Source organism: Epinephelus fuscoguttatus, linkage group LG7 (genome assembly GCF_011397635.1).
Source record: "Epinephelus fuscoguttatus linkage group LG7, E.fuscoguttatus.final_Chr_v1".
NCBI classification, from domain to species: Eukaryota; Metazoa; Chordata; class Actinopteri; order Perciformes; family Serranidae; genus Epinephelus; species Epinephelus fuscoguttatus.
In genome coordinates this window covers 34,635,570-34,659,735 of record NC_064758.1, presented here as the reverse complement: position 1 = coordinate 34,659,735, position 24,166 = coordinate 34,635,570, and the positions used below count along the sequence as shown (strand labels likewise).

Below are 24,166 nucleotides of genomic sequence, written 5' to 3'. Positions count from 1 at the left end.
CTCTTTTTTATTATTTGCCAGTCCTTTCCAATGTCCTATCAGTCCACCAAACATCCACAGCAGAATCTGCATCCCAATAACACAACAATGTGGTGCTATTGCTGAAATATGTCTGTTATGATTAAATCTGGTAATAAATGACAAGACATGCTAACAACTGTAGCCGACAGCATTTATACCCAGCAAATGCTTAGACTTACATTTTGAGATCAATTTCAAAGTCATGTTAATTAATTTAGACTGCTAGCAGCACAATGCAGGTCAGACAGGGCAAACAAGTTACAACATCAGCCAATTAGAAACACACAAGCGTTATACATTTTTTTCATAACTAGGGCCGTGCTAGTGAGCAAAGATATGACAGATGGAGGCTTGGATGGAGACTGCAATTGATGTACAGTGTGAGGATATGTGTATTTCTTGCTGTGGTAATCACCACCATAATTTTGTCTGCTTCTACAGATCCACATCTTTACCACAGATAAATGAAACCCTTCATCTATTTTCTAAAATATATTGGCTACATGGAGTCGGTGCAAAATAATATTTAACTGTATGTCAATGACAGATTGTCTTTTTGAATATCCTGTTCCTTAGAAACGAGCCTGTCTGGTGCCTTATCATCTGGTTGTTTTTCAGTCAATTAACTTTCATCACTGCAGATGACTATATTTATATGGTCACAATGTGTTAATCAAAAGCATGGATGGTTGATTTTTGCATATTGGTTTTAAGATTTGTCATGGTGTGTATTTAGGGCTAATTACTACCAGTTATTCTTGGAAAAGAACAACCAGCTTTCCTATCTATCATCAGAGGAAACAAAAGAGATGAACTCATCAACCTGTCCCCTGAGAAGAAGAGCAGGTTGGCAAATGAGTTCTGAGGCAAATGAAGCAACATACAGTAAGTCCCTGCTAGGGAAATACAGTGTCATGTTTAAGACTTAAAGGGATAGTCTGGATCTTTTGAAGTAGGGTTGTATGAGGTACTTATCCCCAGTCAGTGTATTACATACAGCAGACGTCGGTTGGCATGCCCCCAATCTGGAGAAGCAGGCTGGGGTGCCGCCACAGAAGCTAAGAAATGTGCTGCTGTGGATGGGGGCAGCAGCAAAACATATTTTAGCCACCTAAAGAAAAATCCCACCTAAAAAAGAATCAATAAGAGTTTAAGTGTACGTTATATTGTCAATATTTTCAGCACTTTACCTTGCCACAGACAGCCCTTTCCAATGAGGAAGCCGTGAACAGCTTCAGTTCCCCATCTATGCTATCGTCAAAGCCACCAGATACCATTTACAAAAGCAGTATTTTTAGCTGTCTTAACACAGGAGGTGCTGGTCTACCGCTACCATGATCACTTAGTTTGTTTATGTGTGACCTTGGTGAATTCAAGCTAACCCTTTTAAACTCCAAGGACACACACAAACAAACAGATTGAGGCGGTGGCAGACCAGGAGCTCCTGCATTAAACTATGTTAAATGAATGTATTCTTAGTGGAGTCTGGCTTTGACAAAAGCAATATAACGGCTTCACTTCAGTGTTGGAAATCGCTGTCTGACAGCAAGATGAAGCAGTGAAAATATTCTAAATATAGAGCACACTTACACTGATACTGATTTTTGTAGATGGCTAAAATATGATTTGTTTCTGCCCCCATCCACAGCAGCACATTGCTCAGATTCTGTGGCAGTGCTCCTGCCTGCTTCTCCAAATTGAGGGCGTGCCAACAGACATCTAGTGTAGGTAATACACTAACTATGGATAAGTACCTCATACAACCCCACTTTAAAAGGTCGTGTTGGTACACGCTGTAAAATAATCCAAGAGTGAGTCAGTTATTATGCATATGTATTGATCATGAAGACTGTTTTGGGATGTATTCCAGTTTCTTCTTGCATTTAGAAAATTGCTATATAAAATACTAGAAACATATAATGTGTCTACCACATGGCTGTAGTAGATTAAAGTTTAGGCAGCAGAAAGTAATTCTGCAGTTCACTTTCCCAGAAGACTCCACTTTCATATCTAAAACATATTTTTTAACACGTGAAACACCACAAACATCAAACAAAACAACATTTCTATTAAGTCAATGATCATGTGCTAAAAAATAATTCAAACGTCCTTTAAGCCTTTAAGGAAAAGAAAAAGGAAAATCATAGCAAAGGGCATCTGTTACATCTTTTAACAAAAGCAAAGCGTTTTTGGATTTGATTTTCAAGAGAGAAAATGTAAAGTGGTGCGTTATCTTCCCTAATGTGATGCAAATGTGAAATGCGAGACACCTTGAGCTTTCACAGCACCAATGTTAAACACTGTTTACGCTCACATCAAGAGCCCCCCTCATAATGCTTGCTAAATACAGCGGCGGTGAAGGTTTGTGAATAAGACTCAACATGCAATTGACTTTAACCTTCGATACATGCCCAACAGGGTTTCCTTACAGAATGAGTATTGGCAAATCCAAAGCAAGCATAAACTGCAAGATGAGACAGACACTTTACAACCGTCTCTGTTTAAATGTGAAGACAGAGGAAAAGAGAGGAGGTTTTTGTTTACGTTGTGGGTTAGTCTTATGTTGAACCTAAGAACATACACCATGATTAAAGTCAGACTATCCAAGCAAAGCCCAGTGGCAATGAATTCTCCATGCTAGCGGAAAAAAAATCGTGATGCAGCTAAGTATTGAAATCATTTAACTTCAATTACTGCAAAGGTGAGGTGCTCACAGATGTTTCTGAAGCTTTAAAACTTCTTTAAAATTATAGATAAGAAATGTAAAATGTAATAAGAAAAAAATAAATTTTGCAAAAACCTTTCGCATAACTAAAACAATCACGCTGAACTGACCAACTGCTGTAATCTGAAAAGGGAATATTAAAGAATAAACTAAACCTAAAATCTGACATATTTAAGTAACCAGAGCAGTTAAGAAAATGTTTTTGTTTTTTTCCATAGCAATATTTTGGTGCATCAGGAAACCTAATGTTATGCTGATTTTCCAAGAGTTAACACCGCTTAAAAATCAGTCTGTAAAAAGGCTGGAAGAACAACATGTCTTATGGAGGAGAGATATGCACGATTAGGCAACTATAGTCGATTCAACTTTGCCACACTCACTAGTTGACACCAGCAATACTAGTCAGGTTAACTTAATATCAAAATTATTATTGTTTTACTACTTTAAATATTTAAATTATGACATAATTTGCACCAAGATTTTATGTCTTGTCTCCTCGAATGTTGCTTTATAAAATTCGAGCACACATTAGCTACTACTGTTAACATTGCTGTGAAAAAAGAGGGGAAGAAAAAAAACACTGGCCTGGTCGACCTGCCCTGCAGGTACCGAGATGAAAAGCAGGACAAAGATGACATCTTGTAAAACAGCGTATTTCGGCAGTATTTTAAATTTGCCACAAAATGGAAATAAGGTTGTATGTAGGCTGTGTCAGAATAAACTGGCATGTCACAACCAGAGCAATGCACAACCACATTCAGCACAGGCGTGTGGACATTAACCTGTGAGGAGAGCAAGCAGCTGGTACTAGCCTTTCTCAGCAAACCCCTATAGAGGTGCAACGATTAGTCAATTAATCAGTCAATGGAAAGAAAATTAAAGGGGAACTACACCCATTTTTAAAAATTCATACATCCTATTCCTATAGTCTGAGACAGTCCAAAAATATTAGTAAACATGAACAACCTTTTTGCCAAATTCAAAATTTGAGTGTTAAACCTTAAATTTGTGATGTCATGGGGTATACAGTCTGGAGCTGCACTTTCTATGACAGTGAGTACTGAGGGGAATGTTCTGAGTATACTGACAGCACCACAATAGAATACAGCTCATTTGGGTATATATTTAAAATACATATATATACATTCTATGGGTACACAAAATCAGTCTCCCATTCATTATCTATTGAGCAGCTCCAGACTTTCCATCTTATGACATCACAAGTTTGGGACTTACTTCTCTAGGTTTAAACTTCTGTGTAACCGTCAAGGAAATAAGTCGTCAGGAACATCCGTAATGGAAAGGTACCTTTGCAAAGGGATGGACTGAGTAGAAAGTGTTAAGAAGCAGTGGCCTTACCTCATTAGTGTTCCACCGGTGTCTCTCCTTTGGCAGCGAGGTGCATTTTGGTAGACATTCAAGCAGCTTCTTGGGCAGGTATATTTTCAAATGTCCATGTTCATCTAGAACAAGAGCAAAACAAAACAGAATATTTAGTACAGGCCTTATACCTTATTGACTTGCTCATCTCCCTCTTTATCAGTCTATCAGTCTCTCTGCAGCAAAACGCTGACTGTAAAATAACTATCCCCAACTGAATTAGGAAATTAATTTAAGGAGAGAGTATTGCATACATTTTATTTTGTGCTCGGCTAAATTATTTTACTGTGAAATGCATTCTATCAGGGGAGCTCACCAGAAATTTTTCACTGTCAACTTGTAAAGGCTGTGTCTATTCATTATTTAGACACAATAAACACCCTTGAGTGATTTTAAAGTGTATGGGGATTTGGTATGGGAATCTGTGTGCTGCACGCTAGAATGTGGTATATTATTCAGGGAAATAATTACAATTACCAGGCCCAACGCTTACATCATAATGTATGTCGTTCAATCTATAATTTACATTTCACAAACGGTTCACAACCATTATAAAACAGTAAGGTTTAAAGATGCCCTCATGCATGGATGCATTCAAATGTTCATCTCATTCCATTGCTTTCTTCCTGCTCAAATATGCAGATGGCTTAAATGTGAACAAATTATATTTGTTTGGGGAGACAAACACATGTTGAATTTATAATATCATGAAAAATCCTATTATCGTCTCTGGGTGGTTTTTTTAATATTAGAAAATGAGATATAGGCTTATGTGGCAATAATTCCAGTAATTTACATTAAAAATGAGGACAGTCTAAGCAAGAATCTTATCATTAACAGTGAATTTAAATGGAGAAAAAAAAGATTGTCAGTCGTAGTGAAATACAGAGGAACATTTTCCAGAGACTATGCTATAGTACCAGTGCAAAAACATAAATACCAGATGCATCGACAGCTAAAAAATCTGCGTGGAAAAGGTGTACGGTTCATTTCATAGGGTGGATAGACTTATGTAAGCCTGTGTCATCGAGGAAATATTTCACCATGCGTATAAAGCACAGCAAGCCAACAATATGAGCTTTTCCTGTCTCTAGTTGCCACTAAAGTTTAGGTTATTCCTGTCTCCCCTTCACACAGACGCTGAACATCTAATCTTTTGTATATACCACACGTCTAATGCATTTACGGACTGTAACACTGCAAAGCTCGGATGCAGAGTTACTTAATCCAGGTAATGTTGAAGCATGTGCAAGTGAATCTGCAGTATTATTCAGTTTTAATGTGTGTGGATTGAATGTGAATACTTTCACTAAAGGTATTGGAAAAATACTGCATTTATTTGCAGCGCAATTTCGCTTGAAAACACATTACAAGTAGAAAACAACATTCTTTCATATTTATAGAACTGTGGGTGAGGATACTAGGGAATGGGCAAGTAAAGGGAGAGACAGAGAAAAGCCTGAATATGAGTGCTGACTATGGATCCCTGGGGTAGCTGATATCAGTGGTTGACTGTGAGGGAAAAAAAAGCAAAAAAGTTCAACTGAAGCAAAATACCACTTTGAAGCCCATACAAATAATACAGTAGTGCACTTGATTATAAGGATATAACAAGAGAGTATGGAACTTGCTGTACATCAGATCAAGAGAGGAGTGCTACTGCCCAGAAACCCCCATATGGAAAATTCAATGGGAATGAACACGGTGGGTCCACAGAGATGGAGCTGGCTTGGTGCCTCTGAGTGTAATGCATAAGGTGGAACATCATCTCTCCCAAAGGAACGCAGGAGTGGATCTGTAGTATTTGCCATTTCCATCTGTACCTATAATTCTGCATGTAGACACTGTTTTATATGAGCTGCACAGGTATCTGTAATCATTCGCTTCGCCCAATTAAGAATCACATACAGCATCTGCTCCAAGGTACCACCAGAGCGGCTTCACCGTCAGAACTGGAAAACATGTTGCAACTGAGTGATCAGAGAGGCACCAAAGAAAAAAGGAAGTTGTTTTTATGTGTAGACGTATCGTCAACTTAAAATAAGCAAGAAGCTGTTGTCTGGCTTTAATGCAGTGCCACATATCTGTTATCTTTCACTAAAAGGCTTGAGAAGAGCAAGGGCCTTCAGTATGGAAGGCCACTCACAAATACAAAATCTCACTGGATCCACGCTCAGATAGAGCATGGGTCAGTACAAAGCTTTGGCCGTCTCCCATCCTACAAAATGTGCTCTGAAGATTTGCTCTTTGCAACCGGCAGACAGCAGTAGTAGCGGATACATATGGCAAGTCTGTCTCTGCACAGATTATTCAGGATTCAGTGCTGCTCTCTGGCACACCCTCCTATGACACCATTGAGACAGAGCTGAATTGGAATATGTCTCAAGTATGTTGAGGATTTTCTCACTGAGAGAGTCGAGATAGAAATCCACCGTAGGAGGATATGTCTGCTCGATCTGCCAGCAGGCTAAAATATTTGGGATGAGAATATACAGCATAGAGGATCTTGACAAATGCAATCAAGTCTCTAATTTAGTTTTAATAATTTCAGTAATTACACACGGCATTGCTCAACATGTTTTTTGTGCATGGTATTGTTGGCTTGACAACTCTCTCTGCCACAGAACCCATGAAGTATGCAAAACACATCCCAGTTCTGTATGCCGTGCACACGAAAAGGTGACACAAGTGCAACATGCATTTTACTTTGAAATGCCAGTCTTGTCAGCTTTTTGTCAGCTAACAACCCCCACCACCCAAATAACAGAGCAACCTGTGTCAACCCTGCAGGACTAACACCATGTTAAATGGGTTTCTTCTAATTCCTTAACCTTACATGGACGCTTCTGAAAACAGGTTAAAGCTGAAATTGCAGATTGATTAGGCCTACTAATGTGTGCATAAACATACTGAATGTTAAATATATGCAACTATATTATAAAGACTCATAAGAGCTTATAGCCTATATTAAAATGTATACCAGACATGTGGCTCTTTAGCCCCTCTCCAGTGGCTCCCTGTGGATTTGACAAAAAAAAATATGTGGAAATGATTACGATTTTTTGTTTGTTTTTTAACATTTTAACTTTTATTTATCAGTGTTGTAGGCCTAAAGAAATTCTTACATTCTCCCACTGTAAAAATGTGAGGCCTGTATACCGAGTAAAAAAAAAATGTTTTAACATTTCAACAACTAAAATGTGTGTAATATATCTTTTGCCTGGCACCTTTTCCTCGAAATTCTGCCAAACCTCGACAGCAGTGGCTAGTCTTCAGTCTCCCTTGCTGGTTAGTTATGATTGCCAAATCTAAAAAAGTAAAAGTCTCGGAATAAAATAGAGAATTTAGCAGTTTGTGGACAGATTTGTTTGCTTTCACTGTCAGCTCTGGTGCAGCCATGGGTCCAGATTTGTCCTTAGTCATTAGTTCAAGGTCCACACAGTTTATTATATGCAGTGTCATAACTGTGTTTGGCCATGTCATCGAGCTAGTTTGCTCTCTCTGTCAAGTAGCTGTCCGTTATTCACTCACTCTACAGCAGGAAATGGGACTTCAAAATAAAAAGCTTTGTGCCAAAAATTCACTGTACTTAAAAATTAAAAATGGGCCAGAGACCCACTTTTGGACCACGACACACCAGTTGGGAACCACTGATTTAGACAATTAGTATCTAGGCTAATAGAGGGTGCGTTCCAAATTGCATACTTTTTCTTTTTACTTTTAGTAGGTACTGCAGCTGCCTTTAAAAAGTACATCCTGTTGCATGCAGTATGCATATAGTCAGGACATAATACATTCTTATAGCATTACGCACTGAACTTTGACCCTCTTGCTTTTATATCCCTCACCTTGAAGATAAACAAACACCACTTTCTGAGTTCTGTTGTTATTCTACAACATATGAAGTGTAAATTAAAAGTTCTAACTGCACAGACTGCAGATTCTAACATATTTGTGTCAGTAAAATTACATCTGCAGTTCTGTTGTTGTCATTTTCATAGTTATGTCCTATTGTTTGATTATTTTGTTTACTTAATCAATTAATATTCCTATTGTTATTATTCGACTGGTCAGCATTTACTTAAATGCGCCGTCATCCATCACGGGGACTTCTGACAGCTGTCAAACAGCTGTCAAACAGCTGTCATCTGTTTGCGGCTCAGTTGATGTGACGTATCCTCCTCTGCACAGAGGACTGTGGGTCAGAACAGCCAGAAAAGGATGCTGGCTTGCATACTGCAAAATCGGACCGGATATAGTAGAATATCCTGGTATTTTTGGCATACTGCATTTGACATAGCCTACTATGTATTGGGACACACTAAATCTTCTTCTGGCATATAGTATGGTAGTACGCCTACTGGAATGCACAGTTCGACTTAAAAGGCTATGTTACCTTCATTATAAGGCTCAAACATGTTTTGCAGCTCCACACAGATTTTTTTTTAATTATTTTTACTACTCAAAAATGGCTCTTTTGATATCAGAGGTTGCCAAATCCTGGTATATATGAAAAAGGAACTACAGTTCCAATAATTCTTTGGGGGAACAGGAACTACAACGTTTCCATGGAAACATTAGCTTAATAATGTTAGCTATGAGCTAAAACGTTACTTTTTAAGCGTTTTTTAGCCTATATTTGTTTAGATTTGGGCCGATTTTTTACAATGAAAAGTATGACGAATTAACTATGAGCAGTTCCTGTTTGCAATGTTACCATTAAAGTACAATTAAACATACCTGGACTACTTTTATACTGGCGAAAACTTTAAAATGCGTTGTTTCTAAACCAACGTCTGTTTTAGGGAGCGTCTTTTTTCTTTGGTTTCTACGCGACGTTATGGACGTTGTTTCGATGGATACTGAAGTCCTTGGAAGGTTTAAGTAACAGTCTGACTTAGCTTATATGTATAACATGTCTGTGTTCAAATTTGACCGTCTCATGACTCCGAAAGTTGGAGTAACGTTAACTTTACAATTTCCAAGCTAGCGTTAACCGCGGCAGTTGGAGTTTGAAATACCTTAATAGCCTCGACGAGCTGTCACTTCCGCTGCTGCTGCTCCGACTGCTGACCGTGATGATAAACGGGCCAAATCAACGGCTCAAAATAAAGTTTTCAGAACACCTGTCCCTTTCACCTGTAGCTGCAGCCTCACGTCTCTCCCTCCGCCCCCTGCGACTTACCTCACAGCCTGAAAACCCCCGACTGAAGCACGTAGTAAAAACGTAGCCTATTAGGGGTGGGCGATATGACCCTCAAATAGTATCACAATATTTCACGGTTTTTAAATTGGTTAAAAAATTAAAAAAAAAAAAAAAAAAAGATATTATTGAGATATAATTTCTTTAGTTTGTAAACAACAACAGTAACTCAGAGTGAGATTCAGATTCTGTATACAGTATTATTAGTCCAACAAAATAAAATCTACCGCAAATTACACATTTAAACAGCTCCCAAATACAAAAAAGTGTCCCCTGGGATCTATATATATATAAATCAACAGGTGATTTCCTTCTTTTAGCAAAATCCTAAATGACTGAGTTGGGGTTTTTTTTCCACCTGGACCTTTATGCTCTGCCATTTTTCCTCTAATCATCACGCTTTAATCTGTGACAGGCTATGATACCACAACTATTGCACATTCACATATATGTAGTTTTTTTTTTCCCGAGCTGCGAGGCTCATGTAGGTTTATATTACCAAAGGTTTATGACAAAATTGCTAAATGACACCAACTCCCATGTGCACACAGTGAGAGGAGAGGGAGAGACACTGTGCTGCTGCCAGAGGAGCCGCTGAATGAGTTCCCTCTGAGTGGTAACTCACTGAAAGAGTCTAAGAAGTCCGGGGCTTTTCATAAAACATTCAGGATGCCACAGCTTATTCCACACTACTGAAGCTGCTCCTCTTTTTGGAGCCACTGAGGATTTGATAATAATTTTGCTTTCAGCTATCCTTGTTGTTGCTGTGGTAACAGTATGACGTCAATATGTCAACAATGCGACAGATATGACAGATATGATATGGCACACCCCTACTACAGATTAGATGCATGTCAGATATGTGCAGACAGGATACTTTCTCTGTGCTGTGTGACAATTATCCTATGATACAGACTAAGCCACTATGTTGTTTTAATTGTCAATGTGTGGAATGTTCTCATCTGGCCAAATCAAGTCACCTCACCTCGATCCGATCCAACTGAGCATGTGTTTCACTCGCCCAAGACCAGACTGAAGGCAAAAAGGGCCCCAAAACAAGCAAGAAATGGATATGGCTGCAGCACAGGCCTGGCAGAGCATCACCAGGGAGCACGCCAAGTGTCTGTTGATGTCTACGAATCATGAATTTCAGACTGTCGTTGAGTGCAAGGGATTTGCAACCAAGTATTAATATAATAACATTATATATCTACAGATCTAAGGCCATGAAATATTTATTAGGAAATCTGCATTTTAACAATATACCCATGATATGCAGTTTTTACAATATTCAAATTAAGCGAACTATTCTGAGATGCCTCCCTGGTGTTTGCAGCATGCGGCGAAATGGACAAAGCACTTAGTGTTGCATTTATTTGAGGTATTTTTTAATCATTATTTATTCAAGACAGGCTGGTGCGGATGTTAATTTTCGCTGCTAAATTATCGCTAAACTAAGACGGCAAACCAGGGAGCGGTCCAGCCTATCGACTCCCATATGGTCCATATACAGTAGAGGCCTTTTAGCAGCCTATAGTACATTAACATTAGATTATAAAGAGGGCCACACTGTGTTCAAGCTTCTGAGATATGGATGACTGTATTTCTTTGAAGAACAGGCAAAATCCCGTCATGTTTCACACAGTGCACCGTGCTTTGTGCTGCTAAATAAACCATGTGTTTCAGATGTGACACTTATTTTTTTAGATGTTCGGAGTTGGCCTTCTCTAATCTGTGAGTCCTTGTCTAACTTGAGAGGGGCCTTGTTGTTACACGAGAGCGTTTCTCACCAGGCTCCCACAGCACACAAAAGGTGAGCTCAACATAACTGTTGTTGAATGCTGAGGTTTCTTTTCTACAGCATTACGCTCTCATAACTCTAAACGGTTTTGTTCTTTCAGCTGCTATTTATCTACACTAATAGTATTTCAGCTGCTGCATGTCTACTGTTCCCTCCACCGGGCATTTCCACAGATGTGAAGGAGGAACTGTGAGCGTTCCAACAAAGTATTGCTTACTAATTAAAGATCTGTCCGCTGTGGCATGAAAATCCACATATATTGTGGTTTGTGCGTCAGCTGAAAACAACCGACAGGGGAATAGCTTGGATGCCAGATTTGGAATAGGTTTACAGAATATAGACGAGCTCTTCCTAATCAAATTGTCTGATTTGATCAGTGCATAAACAACAAATTACCCAGAGAAATTTGGCTTTGAAAATGTAAATGTATCTTTTTTTTTCTTAACCAGGAGTTGATCAAAGCCTGAAAGGAACTCCACTCCTTTGCATTTTCTTGTGGGCTCCCGACGTAAGGTTTAATATTTATTTTGGAGTCCAAACAGCAGGCTTAATGACTGCTTGTGCATTAGCCAAGAAAGGGATACACAGAAAACTACTATTTGGTTGTAAAACAGTAAAGTGCAAGACAGGCTGATACCAGAGCTTGTTACATGAGAGGATGTGCTGAGCTGAGCTGGCACACTGGAGCCAATTACATTCTAAATCTTGATGAGCGAGCTCACATACAAAAGGCTAAACAGGGAGAGGAGCTCTGTTCAACACAGAGACTACAGGTCTGCAGCTTTCATGTTGCCATCACTGGCCATTTGTGTGCTGAACAGAGGCAGCCTGTGCCCCTCCATAATTCACATCACCCTCTGTCAAATGGATATAAAGATATATATATTTCTATGTGCTGATGTTTGGATTATCACTGATCCTGGCTGCTAAGCAAACACTTGGGCCAAATTTGAGGGTATCTGTCATGCTAGCTTGCTCCAGCCCCACCCTAGAGACGAGAGCGAGGGTCATGAGACTGGAAAGGCTGACAAAAACAAATCTTTAATCAATATCCGAGCCCTGAACGCAAAACCCTCTCTCTTCCGTCTCTGTCTCAGAGCGCTCTGGGAGTGACAGTTTTTCTTTTTAATCTGTGCCCACATTGTGGAGAAATTGCAAGCTAATGTTTTGGCTATAGATCACTCAACAAATCGCTGCTGGCGGTGCATATAGTAACAGTTTGAATGCAAACATTTTCCACAACAGTTCAGTGGTTAATATGGCTTAAGGATGTGGAGAGCAGTGTAACAGTATCTGCTCTTTTGTAGCTATACCTGAAACATGGGGGAGGTGAATCGCACAAGAACGAGTGGTCCTGTGGATAAACACTTGGCTCTCATCTCTGTCCAGTAAGAAGTGCTGTGAAAACTGAATTAGGCCTATGGCAATGTCTGTTATCATTAGGTTGGATGACAGCCATGCACTGGGCTGGACCAAAAATGCCCCTAAGAGTTTAGCTCCAAAATTAGCCCAGTCAGCCAAATGAGCTTAGCTCAGACATATTTCATCAACTGGGGTGAGAAATTTTAAGATACCAGAAACAAAAACATACTCCCTTCAATTGCTGCACATGAGCTGTAGCCAAGCAACAAGTTATCATGCGTAGTGAATGATGCTGTCTGTAGATAACAAAAAAAAAGTAAAAAATTAAGCAACCCTTTCAGCAAAGACGAGAGCTGTGCATCATAATCCTACCCTGAGGATGGTCCGTCACTTTAAGTTATTGCCTGTTTTGCACATTTCCCAATATAGTGACTATATTTTAACTGAAGGGAACTCTGTTTATTTGCCAACATCGAGTCTTTTTAAAGATAAAATAAGCCGCAGTGTTTCACCTGGTGATACACTCTCGTCTGTTCCCCCCTGCAACTAACAATGTTTGTTCCAAAAGCTTTACTTTTGAAGAAGCGACGGATATTTTGATCACTTAATCCGGACAGAATAACACTCACACTTATGCAGTCACAGTGAGAGGCACAAAAACAGTATAACATCACTTATTTAAGTCATTGTACAGTACTTGCATCACTAGCAGGGGATTTGAAAGACAGTTTCTACAGCATGCAGTTTCCTTAAAAGGGATGTGGAAAATATAGTCGGTGAAATGCACAGATAGGCCGAGAAATGAGACAAGTATCTACATTTGAACAATCCACATTTGGAGTGTGTGGGATGTGACATTTACGCAGTGTAATGACCAGATCTATAGGAGGCGAGATGTCAAACCAGTCCATGACAGAGTGGACTTAAAGCTCAGACCAGAGGCAAAGGTGCAGTGACAGGTTAACATGGTGAAAGCAGTTAGAGGGTATTGGCAGATGAACGAGAAAAAAAAAGAAGAAAAAAAAAGAATGTGGTCAAATGTGAAGCAGAGATGAACTCAGACAGCCAAGGTGCAGTGGCCGACTGATGACATGCTGTCAATTAAAATCATGCTGTCGATCAATCCGGTTGTGAGGCGTGAAAGGAGGAAGGAGGTAAAGTAAAGGAGGGGGGTTTAACCTGCAGGAGACTATTGCAATGGCATTTGCAGTAATGGGATATTACCCCTGCAGCCTTCAGATTAGGACACATTCCTGTGATTCAGCTAAGCCCCAAAATTCGTCACTAATCATTTGCAGCCAAACGTCATGACTTCCAGGCTCATTTAAAATTTTAAAGCAAGCATTAAAAAACTGATTAAAGGGGACCTATTATGCTCTTTTTTGGCTTCATACTTGCATTTAAGGTTTCTACTAGAACATGTTTAGAGGCTTTAATGTTCAAAACACACTTTATTTTCCTTGTACTGTCACTGCTGGAGCATCTTTATTCACCCTCTGTCTGAAACGCTCCATTTTAGTGCCTGTCTCTTTTAGCCACCCTCTTGAAAACACTCATCCTGCTCTGATTGGTCAGCGTTTCTGAGTCTTCTGTATCACAGTGTCTCTGCACCGTCATTGCAGCTGGGGTATGACTGTAACTGAGAATAGCGGCACTTTCTACCATGATCAATCACCAATAAAAAGCTTCTTATCACAACCAGACAGGCTCCAGCAGGAATATGATCCGAAATCGGGACGAAATTAACAGCATCAACAACCAAGATTACATGTTTCATGTTACACGTTACATGTAGCAGTGTTAACGCTTGCAGTAGCTTGCCTGGAGCAGATGAACATATAAAGCAGTCCTGCAAACTATGAAATCATACTGTAGCCAGAGTAGAAAAAACGTTGGAAACCTGGCCTCCAGGAAGTGCGCTGGGCTTTGAAGCCAATTTTCATAGTGGCCAAACAATGGAAGTACAACTGCTGAGTCCCTCAGACTTTTTCCCATAAACTTAAATTGTTAAAAAGATTTCTGTACATCCGTGGATACATTTTTTTGAGTGTTACAAGCTCTGCGAAATGACTCGTTTCCCAATCAAATCCATTGATCCATTCAGTCTAATAACATTTGGAAATTCTAGAAGAGCCACGTGATGAAGTCATTTAATTCCCATTCAAGTTAGCGGAGTGCTTAAACGGAAGCAGTCGGCTCAGCCTGCAGAGTCTCTAGCGCTGCTCTATTGGCCCAGTGATCATCCAGGTAATTTTATATCCGGCAGTTCAATGTAGTTGGCTTCATGTGCCACTGAGCAACTTTCATAGGAATAAACAGGGCCCCGCCTCAAACACTATATCCAGTTCTCTTTATACATCCACAAACAGAGTGTTCAGAACAGTAGGACACCTGAGGTTTAATTCTACATACGTTCACTTCATTATTTGAAAACTTTGGCCACATTTAATATGAACATCCTTCATTATGTCACCCTATATAAGACACAACATATGGGAAAGCATAGTAGGTCCCCTTTAACCATTAATATGTGATTAACTTAATGTAGCTTTAAACATATGGACAACAAAACCACCCTTTTGCACTGAGTGATTTTAATTTTGTCACATTTCTATTTTACATGGCAGTCCAAAACGCCTCATTTCAGAGGCCTGAAACATCACAAAATAATTTACACATACCTTGAATTTCTACATCCTCTATTTTATACTGTATCTACAGGGAAGACTGATGGTTCTTGGCCACTGGTGAAGAGAGCACTTGATCAGACTGAAGTCTATAGCCTACTACTTGTGGGAGATTCTAGGCTGAGCTTTACTACAACACAGGATATTTCAGGCAGTGTCAAATTTCCCTGGCAGTAATAATGATTGGCCTATAGTCCAGAGGCAGGTCTTCCCAAAGCCTGATGGCTCTTGATGGCAAAATGGAGAGGAGTACGTAGACTTAAAATAGCCATGTGTTAGTGTAGCACTGGGAAACCAATTATCTTTATCATTTGCCCTATAGCCTGTTCGATAACACTCTTACATACAGTGAAATTACTAACCGCCCACAAGCTTAAAAAAAAAAAGTCTTGCTGAACTTCACAATGGTGTTGCTATGTTACAACAAAACTACAACAAAGAGAACATTATATGCCTTCTAGCTATAGCATTAAGGATGAGTGTTTGACCTGCAACACACAACAGCTGTTGGAAAAGACGCAAAAAGGTGTTTTCTTTCCTCCCAGTGGGAGAGATGAAGAGAGTCTGCATGCCAGTAAGAGATTGGAATTATACTAAATCTCGCCACAGACATCATTTCTTATGCAGCTGTGGTATGGCCACACAATATGCAACACATGCAGGGTGGCAGAATTCATTGCTTACAATCACACTGTTCCCTCAATGGCTTTAGACTGAATCACAATGTTTGTGTACAATAACTCTTGGGTAGAAAACCCCTGCGTCACGCACATAAAATCAAACGACACTGAGAAAATGCTGCCTCAGTTGGTTAGTTTTTAGCCACCTAAAAAAAGGCCCACCTAAAAAACAATACCAGTTTAAGTGTATGTTATATTTAGAACATTTTCAGTGCTTTACATTGCTGTCAAACAACCTTTTACAATGGGGAACCAAAGCTGTTATGTCTGCTCTTTTTACCACCTTTGCTTAAACAACCCTAAAGAATCAATCAGTCTTTGTCTTCTTTGTACAGCACTTTGCACTGAGCACTTTGATTGGCTGTTAAACACTACAGGAAACAGTGATGTCGCCGCTAAAATAAGACAACAAATTCCTCTCTCTGTCGCAGCTACACATGGATTTACCATAGTCTGCATTGCACCTTGAATTTTATTCTTATTTATTGCGTTAACTTGTTATGTGTAGGACTACAGATGGAAATTAGAGTTTCTCTATATCTGGTGTTTTCTTATTTCTTGTAAATGATGAATGTCATTGCACACTGTCCTCTTTTGAATTAAATGAACCAAACTAAAGCCTATTGGCAAAAACCTTCACAGAACACATGAGTTGCTGCTCTACTGCTGCCTTGATTGATTAATGTGTATGTTAACGCATCTATACTGATACTGATTTTTTTAGGTGGCTAAAAGTTTCCTGCAGCCCCCATCCACAGCAGTACACTGCTTTGCTTCCACGCTGGTAGATTTGGGTCACTACAGACGCTAGCAAAGCAACACAGTACATAAAATAAGCACAACAGAATTGTCAGACAGGTCGGACCAACATGTTCAACAATATGTCTTTAAACGTTACAGTTACAGCTTAAACAGAAAACAATAGAAATAAATACGTTTGCTGACTTTACATATGTCCGCAATAGAAATCTGTTGCCAGTCATCTACCCGGAAGTGATTGTTTTTGTTAGCACAAGGTCACAGTGATTCAGTCTACACCCTGGATGCACTGTGGCTCCATGTGGTTACAGCAGTACAGTGTAATATAGCATAATAAGGGAACACTGTCAAAAAGTCAAACAGCTTAAAAAAAAGGAAAGCCTAGGCCTATTACTGGAAGTTCAACAAACATGCACACACGGTTAACTGCCTGCAACAAACTGAAAATGACTCTTTATGTGTTCTCAGCCCTCACCAAGCTCACCCATCCATAAAAATCCCATCTCAAGGAGAGCAGAGGTGAGGTCTCTCTTTCTCTCTCTCACTCCCTCCCTGCCTGCCTCGCTCTTGTTCTCTTTCACTTTCTCCCTCTTGCTTACACATGCACACAAACAAAGCCCTTCTTTCTGTATCATAACTACTCCCACAATTACTCAGACGATTACTCAGATCAATGGTTTACCTGCCTGTTTGAGCTGCAGTATTCTGCTACAGAGTGTCCTGGCGAGGCAGGAAAAAACCCTCAGGCTGAAACGCATTAAACAGGGTGTCTGACATGGGTACAGGATACTGTAATACCACGCAATAACATGAGGGAAAATAGCAAGACTGGCAAAACGTATTGTCAGTCACAGCTGTCACACATGAGGGGGTAACGCAAAAGTCTATCAACATCGTCCCTGTTACAGTCTGCATCCCTGTTTCATAGATGTGCACACGCAGTCCCCTGCCATTAAATCTCTCCAAACATTCTCTTTTTAAAAAAATATCATAAAAGATTTCAGCAGAGCTCTCCCAATGACAGATATCGAGTGAAGAGTCTAACAAGGGGTTGGGGGTGATTTCAGACTCTCTATTTAGAAATGACAATACATGAGCACACTTAATTACCCAGTCTCTAGTCTAGATCAACAGAGTCTTCCAGCAGCGAGGAGACTGGTGTATTTATTAACAATGAAGGGGCTCCTTTCTGCTGAGAAACAATCTGCTTTACAGAGGACAGTTTTTTCAATGGGCAAAGACAGAGGGTAAAATTCAGACACATTTTCTAAAGAGGAATGAAGGGAAAATCACCCACAAATAAAATCAAGAGTTTGGCCTATATTTCTGACTGATTTGTGTGTGTGTGTGTGTGTGTGTGTGTGTGTGTGTGTGTGTGTGTGTGTGTGTGTGACAGAAAATAGCACTTGTACACAGACTTGTAAGTGCACTGAAGCAATTCCCACAGAAGCTGGTTTTTAAACCTCAGCTGTGATGCTGTGTTGTCTTTGTTCTTTGCCCCTAGTCTACAGTTCTCATAGAGCACAAATGTAATGAGAGGGAGGCAAAGGCAAAGACTAATCCATTTGACTGCAAAAGAAATATCATAGGATACAGTGATGCATAAATATTTGTTTCATACACTGTTTAATTTTGCAAGATTTTAAAGTCACGCAGTTGACTGGGGTTGATGTTTCACCCCATCAAATGCAGGTTTAAGAAAAGCAGAGAAAAGGCAAGTACAGGGGCCATAATTGATGGCTCAAAGTGTAAGCTTTCTCTCTGAGGGTCTGCTCAGGTCCTGATCCCCTGGCCTCAACCTGAAACAATCACTCTTAGTTAACGACAACACTTCAGCTATTGACAGCGTGATCCCGTAAAGCAGACACTTCAATCAACAGAGCAGCCGGAGGAGGTGTTGTGTTGGAGGGGAATAAAAGGGGGGGTGGGGGGCATGGGGGACGGATGAAATCAAGAAGTAAATAAATGAATCAATGAATGAATAATAGATTGGCCTGCTAGTGGCCTCTTGGAGCAGCAATGCAGTATTAATAACTGACTCTTACTGTTCGTCTCTGTGTCATCACTGATACTCTTAGGTGGACCATGGCCAGCATAACACACTGCTGATCTGTACATTCGATCCGGATTACGAACTTTCTTCAGTCCTTCAGGAGGCAAAGAGAAAAGTAGAGAAAATCGAGGAAAAGAAGCATTCTCCCAGCCTGTGATATCTGAGCAAACTCCCCATGCAAGCAATATCAACAGAGGCTAGACAGTATATTGAAATACATTTGAAACACACAAGAGCTGTTGGGCAAAATATGATGCTAATAATATTAGTATTGATAATAAATCACAGTGAATTGTCATTTTAAACAGTGGAGTTCTCTGGTGACTGAATATTCTTGCACCTTTATAAGAAAAAACAGCCAGTAATAAGGGTCACTGTAGCTGTGGCCTGGTGTGATACGGGTCAATAACACTCCCTATTGTATCAGTAGTAAACTGGATGAATCAATACAATCAGTCAGTGGAGGCCGTGCAAAGCAGTCAGTAAAGGTCTATTACAGGCAGGCATTACGAATGATACGTCTCAGCAACCACAGACCGGACCTGGGTCCCATCCATCCTCACCTCACTGATTCAATTAAAAGGCTGCAGGGGAAAAAACGTAGCGCCTGATTCAACACAAAACTGGGAAAGCAAGTCGTCCGACATCACGGGGAGGTTAAATTCATCCTTCTTTACAAAACAGCGGAGAAATATTTATACCATTGCTGCACAAGCACTTTTGTAAGTTAATGGCTGACTGCGTGCTTACTTGATGTTTTGCTGCTGCTTCACCCTGAACTTTGAGTGAAATGATAACATCATGAAACTTTTTAAACTGCACCAGCTTGAAAATAAAAGAGAAATATTACTTCCAGCACAGCTGAGGCTACGGGCCTAATTCAAAGGGCCTATTTTAGAAAGCAGCCGTTGCCAATTGTTTCTGCTCTCACAAAAAGTTCCAACTGCATTTCCCTCCGAATAGTTTATTTTACACACCTGTGTGAGTTTTATGTCGGTAAAACATCCCATCATTTGCCTTGTGTTAATCCACTTTTAAATGCATTTAAATATGCAACACTGCTGTGTTAGGATTACAAAAAAAACCTGGCGGCATCGAGATTCACTTGCAGAGGTTAAAGGAATACCTCACCCACAAAACGACCATTTGTGTATCAGTTAGTCATGCCGTGTTACCTTGGATTTGTGAAGAAGACTACTTGCACGCCTCCACGGAAAACAGTGAACATATTGATTTGCTGATTGATCGGGGACCAAGTTTAACAACAGTAAAACTATATTGAAACGTCTACTTACAAACTCTCACACAATTTGTTCAGTGTAATCGAAGTCTCATTTATCCAGTCGTTTGATCAGTGCTTCCCAAAAACATGCATTCTTTCAAAAACCTTACTATTTAAAACCGAAAAAAAGTATCTATGCTTTCTTCAAAGCCAGACTCCAATTTGGAGTTTTTTTTAGCCAAAATACATGTTTGGGAAGTACTGAGCATACGATTGGATAAATGAGACTTCTATTATACAGCATGAGTTGTGTGAGAGTTTGTAAAGCGACAGTTTTGATACAGTTTTGCTGTTGTTAAACATGGAGCCTAATCAATCAATAAATCAATATGTTAGCCATTTTCCATGGAGGCATGCAAGAAAAACTAAGCTCTCATCACATATTCAACAAAACACTGCATGTCTAATTGATATATAAATGGTCATTTTGTGGGTGATGTTTTCCTTTGAAAGCAACACGATTTAACTTTAATAGTGTTTTGTTTTTATGACGCCAGGAAAAAAGCTTGTGTTTACAAAAGCACTTGTTTCTTTTCCAAAATTTGGCTCTCGAACAGCAATATTTTTATGACTATCTTCTCTGGTCGATTCATAAAACCATTGGCTGCAGCCTTATCCAGAGCAGTCTCAGTGCAAGACGTGTCAAGCTTGTCTTTTCAGTGTCCTCCAGGCCTTGTACTTAAAGTAACGGACCCATAGTGCTTTTTATGAGTGTGAAGTGGGGGAAAAAAATACCCCCAAGGGCCCTGACAATCAGTTAGGCTGCAGAGAAATACCCCAGGATGTAAACATTACATTACTGAGTGAGACTGGGTCGTGGCCCCTGGGTTTAACACAAGATGTAACCCTCAGTTGTTATGGGCCATCATAAGACCTGCCAAACAACTAAGAGAGATCAGCACTGCCCGCATACCATAAGGACAAAAGGTTAAGGAAACACTGCTCAGCTCTCTCGCTGGCTACCTTACACCCAGGGACGTGTCATGTTAAAAAAAAAAAGAAAGCGTTATAGTGATGCACATTGAAAAAGCATGTTCGGCATTAATGAACAGGCAAAACTAAGAGAAACTGCACGCAGGAGTGATTCAGAGATTCAGCATGACAGCTTTATGTTCAAGCTTTAAGGGCCAGGTTTGCATGAGACGACATTATGTGAAGGTATGAAGCACTCTCTCTCTCTTTCTCTCTCTCTCTCTACGCTCCCCTCGCTCCTCCTCCTCCTTTTTCCACTGACCGGCCTCACAGGAACACTGAAAATAACTTAACCTGCTCAGCAATGGGACTTTCAAGTCAGGGTTTTCAACGAGAGCTCCCCGCGTTGGAGAGGCGTCGAGATTAACAACTGCAGCCTAATTGTTAAGTTCAGCTATGTAGATGAATACATTAGGACTATACACCACAGTGAAGTCATTACTATCATAAAACCAGATGTCTTTATTTTTCGTCATAGCCACAGACAGATCCCTCATATAGTGAGTGTACTTCTGTAGCTCAATACCACCCCCTGGTGGGACTCTGCTTAGTGGTTGGCACACTGACATCCAAACAACTGAGTTCCCAGTCTTTTATCGTTTCCCCTCATATGGACAGAGGCAATTTGTTTACTCTCATTTGAAACATTAAAGTAATTCTACATCAAACAGAATTCATGTTTGAGGTTACTGACACCAAACTCTGACGGAGGTCTATTCAAATTTTGGGAGCTTGCAATAACAATAACGTTATGAACAGCTCAGAAACAGCTGCACCTAATGATATATGTACAAATCTCTTTTTTCTCTCTCCCTCTCTCTCAAATTATGCAGCCAATTTTAAAGACTGGGATGACGCTTTTGCTCCACACTGAGGCTCAATGCAAATCCATAAACGCAAAGAATACAAGTTTGGGAATAAAAGCAAGAACATACTGCATTAATGACCTGTCATCATGCTCAAATCTGCTTATCATAAAAAAGTTAAACAGTTAAAGGCGTGACATGACTTAAACCATAACAAACACATTAACATTAATAGGAACATTTAATTAAACATGCAGATGAGGTTGAAAAGCTCCATGAGATTTTATATTCTCAAGTTGCTTTATGTATTTATAATATGTCAGCTCTTGTGAATGCAATGCTATAAATAGTAAAAAGCTGACATTTGGATAGAAAACTAGTCCCTTTAGCACTGATGCAGTACATCTTATCTACATTTTCACATATGCGTTGCTTTAATTACTCACCCAAAAATTCCATGGGCCTCCCTGAATGACAACAGACCTCTCGTGCATATGTTTTGCAGCAAAAATATGCCACTAAACAGCATCTAAGTAAGTCTGGTGCGTTTAATTTTAAGTTAGTGAGCCGTGTGAAATAAGCTGAGGGAAAAAAGTCATCATTCCTGTCCTATGTGTAAAGTAGTGTAATGAGCAGGCTGCTGGAAACCCTACTCTCCATCCTCCCTGTTTCCTCTGGTGTGATGGCATTTCATTTCAAGTGCGATAGGGTATTGCAAGCGGAGCGGGCATTACAACGTTTTGATGCCCGTGTGTCTCAAACCAAATATAGGCCAAGTAGTGGGCTATAATTGGCATTTGTAAAACATAATATCCGCTCATTAAAAAAAAAAAGAAATACATCACTTCTGAGTCGCGAGCACTGTAATGGCAAAGAAAAGCCTCGCGCTTCAAGGAAGGGGGGGACGAACCCCTCTAACCAAGACGGGGAGATGAAAATAATATAAAAACTAGACTTATATGTTTAAAAAGAGATGTTCAAATTATGATAAGAGTGCCTTTAAAAGAAGCAGCAAATAGCGGCAGCAGGAGAGAGCCGTATTGACACATAAACTAACACAACCAAGCCGCTTTTTAAAGCTGGGTAATAAGGGAAGAAGTTAGTCGATGCCAATGACATGTTGTCATTAACTTAGCCTTGTTGTTAACAACTTGAAATGCTCGTCGTTTGACACGAATCCGGAGCGAAATACATGGTAAACGCGTTACTTTTTACCACGCTGACTATTTGTCCCCGTGGCGTGCTTTAAATGTGGGCTACGATGGGAATAGTAGCTGGCTAGAATGCAAGCTAATATTAGCTGGCTAGGTGATGTCTCCACGTTTTAGCTGCCTATTCGGAGGAAAAAAATAGCGGAGCCGTTTTTCCACCGAAAATCTCTCCACTTGTCCTCGCGCGTGTGTCGTCTCCGCGCGGAGTTGCAACTGTTCTAAAATCACACAGCGGTCATACTAGTAAATTAATCCCATTATATTTCTCTTACCTTCCGGCTTGTTTTCGGCAGCCATTTCCCCTTCACGCGCAACATCCTCCTCCTCCTCACGACCGTGGGTACCACGCGCGTGCACGGCGAGGACAGCACGAGGAGGGACTGGAGGAGCAAGCGGCGAGTCGGTCCGACCGAGGCGAACTTACCATTGGCTGCGAGGCGGTGACTGACAGAGAGGCTCCGGGATGAAAAACACATCTCCCCTCACCTTGACACCACCAGCCGGGTTTTTTTTTCCTTCCCAGTGAATTTAAAACAGCTCAGAGGCGCTGCAGGTTCTGGCATGACGCTTTTGTTTAAAGATGGTGACGCGTTTTCATATTAAAAAGGTTTAACTTAATGCTCTGTAGGTGAGGCTACATGTTTTAATTTAAACTCATTAGATTGTGAATATTAAATGTTTGTCTTTGAGCCGTCCCACTGAAGTTGTTTAACACTGAACGTCATTCCTGTGAGACAAAAAAACTACATTAGTGCCTTAATGTTACGTTAAACTGTTTAATTGCCTTTATCAAGTTTCATTTAAACATATCTCTAAACTCATACTTAAGCTCTTAACTGTTTCATACAACTGATATTAGAAAAACATTCTGCAGAGACAAAATGTAATTTAAGTGTTAATTTTTTTATGTCTTGTTTTAATTTTAAGATGCATTCTGCTATATTTAATTCACTCAGTATCATATATGGTGCCCAGGGGATCCTGGGTACATAAAGCCATGGATGGATTACTGAACGGGCCTAGCAGGCACAGGCCCAGGGGCCCAAAGTGTCAAGGGGCATCCCTCTGCACCTCACCTGCAAGATGTGACTCATATTAACATGTACCAACCAGGGAGAGACTCAAAATCACCACAAACAGACCACGAAAAGATGCAAAGGAGCTGCAAAGAGACACAAGACAACTGCATAAATGAGCACAATAACCGCAATAAGAAACAACACG

General features: G+C 40.1%; 1 protein-coding gene across 6 annotated transcripts in view; it reads right to left on the bottom strand.

Moving 5' to 3' along the window:
* camta1a (calmodulin binding transcription activator 1a) overlaps positions 1-23,387 on the bottom strand; it is a 376,005-nt gene extending 352,618 nt beyond the window's left edge. For 4 of the 6 annotated variants that reach the window (XM_049581562.1, XM_049581563.1, XM_049581564.1 and 1 more), the window contains exons 1-3: positions 23,215-23,387; positions 18,664-18,765; positions 4,106-4,209 (exon numbers count right to left, since the gene is read on the bottom strand). In XM_049581562.1, the coding sequence (XP_049437519.1) occupies positions 4,106-4,209; positions 18,664-18,765; positions 23,215-23,239 (231 nt within the window). In that variant the 5' untranslated portion in view covers positions 23,240-23,387. The remainder of the gene's footprint in view (positions 1-4,105; positions 4,210-18,663; positions 18,766-23,214) is intronic. The other 2 variants (XM_049581565.1, XM_049581566.1) reach the window with 2 other exon arrangements.
* Between the last annotated feature and the right edge of the window lie 779 nt (positions 23,388-24,166).